The sequence below is a fragment of the Lactuca sativa genome, chromosome 9, assembly GCF_002870075.4.
Source record: "Lactuca sativa cultivar Salinas chromosome 9, Lsat_Salinas_v11, whole genome shotgun sequence".
Lineage (NCBI taxonomy): Eukaryota > Viridiplantae > Streptophyta > Magnoliopsida > Asterales > Asteraceae > Lactuca > Lactuca sativa.
The window spans coordinates 168,204,671-168,208,088 of record NC_056631.2 but is presented as its reverse complement, the minus strand read 5'-3'; the positions used below and the strand labels follow the sequence as shown (position 1 = coordinate 168,208,088).

Genomic DNA, 3,418 nt, shown 5'->3' with positions numbered 1-3,418 from the left:
TCAAAGGACCCTATTTTTCCAAAAGGATTCAAAACAATTATGAATTTATAAAATGTTGAGAACAACTCTATTTTTGTAAGACATTTTCTAAACAACCATATTTTCGGTTTAGAAAAAAAAACCCAGGGAAAGAGAGAGATGACCATGCATTTATACGTACGACTTCGTTTATGAATTATGTTCTACAAAGTATTGCATATAAGTTTCAAATTTAAAATTTGTTTAGGTTTTAAAATCAAATGTTGTTCAAGAAAAGCATAAAGATATTATAAAAACTTTAGTATATCTCTCTTTTGGTGATGGTAAAGAAAAGCATAACCTTCAAATACAAAGGCTAGCTATAATTATGCTTTGCACTGCAATTCAAGAAACCACATCACAAGAAAAGAAAAGATTCACTCCTACAAGGCTACAAATATCCCTCTACAATCTTCCCATGTTTAACATTCATTTTCCTTCCCATTTTGCCCTTCTGTTTCATGCTTTTTCAATGAATACAGGAAGCCCTCATAAGAGAACAATGCTGGTCGTTCTGGGGCTTTTAAGTATTTTCCTGGTTTTCAGAAACAGCCATGCATACCAGTTCAAGGTGGGAGGCTCTGGTGACTGGAGCCTTGCATCGTCTTCTTCCTATGATCAATGGGCACAACAAAGCAGGTTTCAAACCGGAGACACCCTTCGTAAGTTTCAGGCCTTTAAACATTTATTCTCGTTTATTTGAAATATTTTAGAAAGCCGACTCCTTTAATTTGTCGCTTTTAAGCAAACTTGTGTGATTGTCACTATGTAGTTGTCAAATTAAGAGTTATAGAAATATTATATGATTGTCACGCTTCTTTAATTTTATGTTGATATCATTTTGATCGATAAATGCTTTTTAATGATATTTTCTTGTAAAAACTAAAAACAGTTTACTTTTATTTTGCATATTTAATAAAATAAATTATTTAGTTGAAAGTAATAAAGATCTATACATAAGATATACTAATAATTAAGAGGTATAAAATAAAATTGTTATTATTATAGCAAAGGGTAAACTGTAAAAAATAAACACAAATAATTGCTCAGTGATTAAAAAAGAAAGTGGTCATCATAAAATTAATGTAAAGAAAAGTTTTGAAAAACTTGTTACAATAGTAAAAAAGTGGAGATGCAATGAGTTACGAGTTTATACCTCACCCTTTTTATATAGTTTTCACTTAAGGAAATGATTTGGTGTTTATATATGTACATGTAGTGTTTAGCTACCAGCCTAACGAGGACTCTGTGCTTCAAGTAAGTGAAGATGACTACAAAAATTGCAGTACGACATCACCCATTGCAAAATACAGTGATGGTCATACTGCGATCAAGCTAAACCAATCTGGGCCACATTACTTCATCAGTGGTGTTATAGATCACTGCAAAAAGAATGAGAAAGTTGTGATTATTGTATTAGCAAACAGAAGCAATCGCTCTTCTGATACTCCATCTCCATCTCCATCTGTATCTCCATTTGCAGCCCCATCTCCCGCTCCGGTCAGTGAAGAGATTCCATCTCCTCCCCCTGCTCCAGTTACACCGGAAATTGACATGACTCCGGCTCCTGCTCCGGTGGAAGAGAACCCTTCACCTCCTACTAAGAATGGTGCATCTTCGATTGTGAAAAGTTTCTTTTGCTCTTTCGGAGGGTTTGTTGGTTTATCGTTTGTTTTCAGTTTTTGATTTGGTTGTGATTATTTATTCGAACAATTCTGTTAAATAAGTTCCATGTAATTGGATTATATTGAGGGTATATATATGAACAATGATTTCGTTGTACTACCTTAGGAATTTATTAGTTTGCTAATTTACGCTATAGACTTTTGGGAAAATGACTTGTAAGGGTAATGATCTTTTACCCGTGTTCAAATTATACCATTCATGTTTTTTTTTTAACAAAAAATACCATTAATATGTGTTTCGTGTACACATATTACCATTGGCAACCGGATACAATAGGTTATCCCGTATTTTGTAATTAAAAATAAAATAACGAGTGATGTGGAAAATACGTGACTATTACACCTGCTTATATGATTACATGGCATTAATCACCCATCTCTCAATTAAACACTCTCAAACCAAACACTTTATCTAGGGTTTTCTCATACATTCGAAGCTTTCTTTGAGATCGATGATGGCTGGTCCATCTAATGCAAAAGGATCTGCTTTCATTCAAGTAGATGTTCATTACGATGGAATATTTTCCCCCAATCCTCTTATCTACTACATGAATCAAAATACTTCAATTACAGATGTCGATTTTGGTGGATTAAATTTCAAGGAGTTCATTTATGTTCTTGAAGATGTCACAAAGGGGAAGTGTCCTGATGTCTACTACTATCTTGGGCAAAAGTCGATGTGTGATGGGTTGAGACCACTGACAAATGATGATGATTACACGAGGTTTCTTGATGCTGCAAATGGTAACAAGGGAAAGATCAATGTATATGTTGATCACTACAAGGAATCGGTATTTGAATGGATAGAGGAAGAAAAGGAAGAAGAAGGTGTTGATAGTGAAAGCTCTGATGAAGATAAGGACTCGGTTATGTCTGATGCTCTATCTGTTGATCACGAACCCGATGAAGAGGTAATACCATTGACTAAGTCTGATGATCCCTTTCTTAACCATATTAGTGTTGTCCCAAGAGATGATTTTGTTGATGAGGATGATGATTCTGATAATGGAACCAAACAAGCCCCAATTTATCCTTTTCATGACACAACTCAGAAATGGGATACAATGCAACCCATCATTGGTATGAGGTTTTGTAACCCTCAAGAACTTAAACAGCTTGTATCAAACTATGTAGTAGCAAACGATTATTAACCTTTGGTACGAAAAAAATGATAAAACTAGGTTGCTAGTCAGGTGTTGTAAAACTAGTGAAGGTAAGGCAACATGTCCTTTTATGTCACACCCCAAAACCAAGAACGGCGGAAACGTTCTGGGGCGGAAGACGTCATGTAACGTATCACAACAATGCAAAGTAGTAAACAAGCAACAACATCATCCATTGCATTAATAGTATATATTTAATTACATGTGAGTTCTTTCATAGTATAATTCTACAAAATGGATTTACAAAATAAAAGACGAGTCTTGACCCCGTCTTCACAAAACCTAGTAGTCGAACCTGTCTATTTGTGACCTGGGAATACAAGTTATTTTGAAAGTGAGTATCAGCAATAATGCTGGTGAATTCATAAGTATTTATGTGACTTTGATTTGTAAAGCTGTAAAGAAAGACCTGTAAATGTTTGAAGGAAAGTTTGTACCAATGAACATGTTTGTAAGTAATTGTAAACGTTTGAAAACCCTAGAGAATCCCATATTTTCTACTAGTATAAAAAGTAGCCTTCTGCCAAGACCCAACTGTTTTGAATGTTTGCT

General features: G+C 34.4%; 1 protein-coding gene across 1 annotated transcript; it reads left to right on the top strand.

Annotated features, from left to right (window-relative positions):
- Positions 1–421: 421 nt before the first annotated feature.
- Positions 422–1,800, top strand: LOC111912742 (early nodulin-like protein 1). Its single transcript, XM_023908479.2, has 2 exons — positions 422–680; positions 1,238–1,800. The coding sequence occupies exons 1-2, from the start codon at positions 437–439 to the stop codon at positions 1,702–1,704; spliced, it is 711 nt and encodes a 236-aa protein (XP_023764247.1). The 5' UTR covers positions 422–436; the 3' UTR covers positions 1,705–1,800.
- Positions 1,801–3,418: the final 1,618 nt, after the last annotated feature.

Coding starts and splice junctions, on each gene's coding strand:
- LOC111912742 (XM_023908479.2), top strand. CDS start 437: ATGTTTAACATTCATTTTCCTTCCCATTTTGCCCTTCTGTTTCATGCT. Junction 681..1,237: donor TCAAACCGGAGACACCCTTC/GTAAGTTTCAGG, acceptor ATGTACATGTAG/TGTTTAGCTACCAGCCTAAC.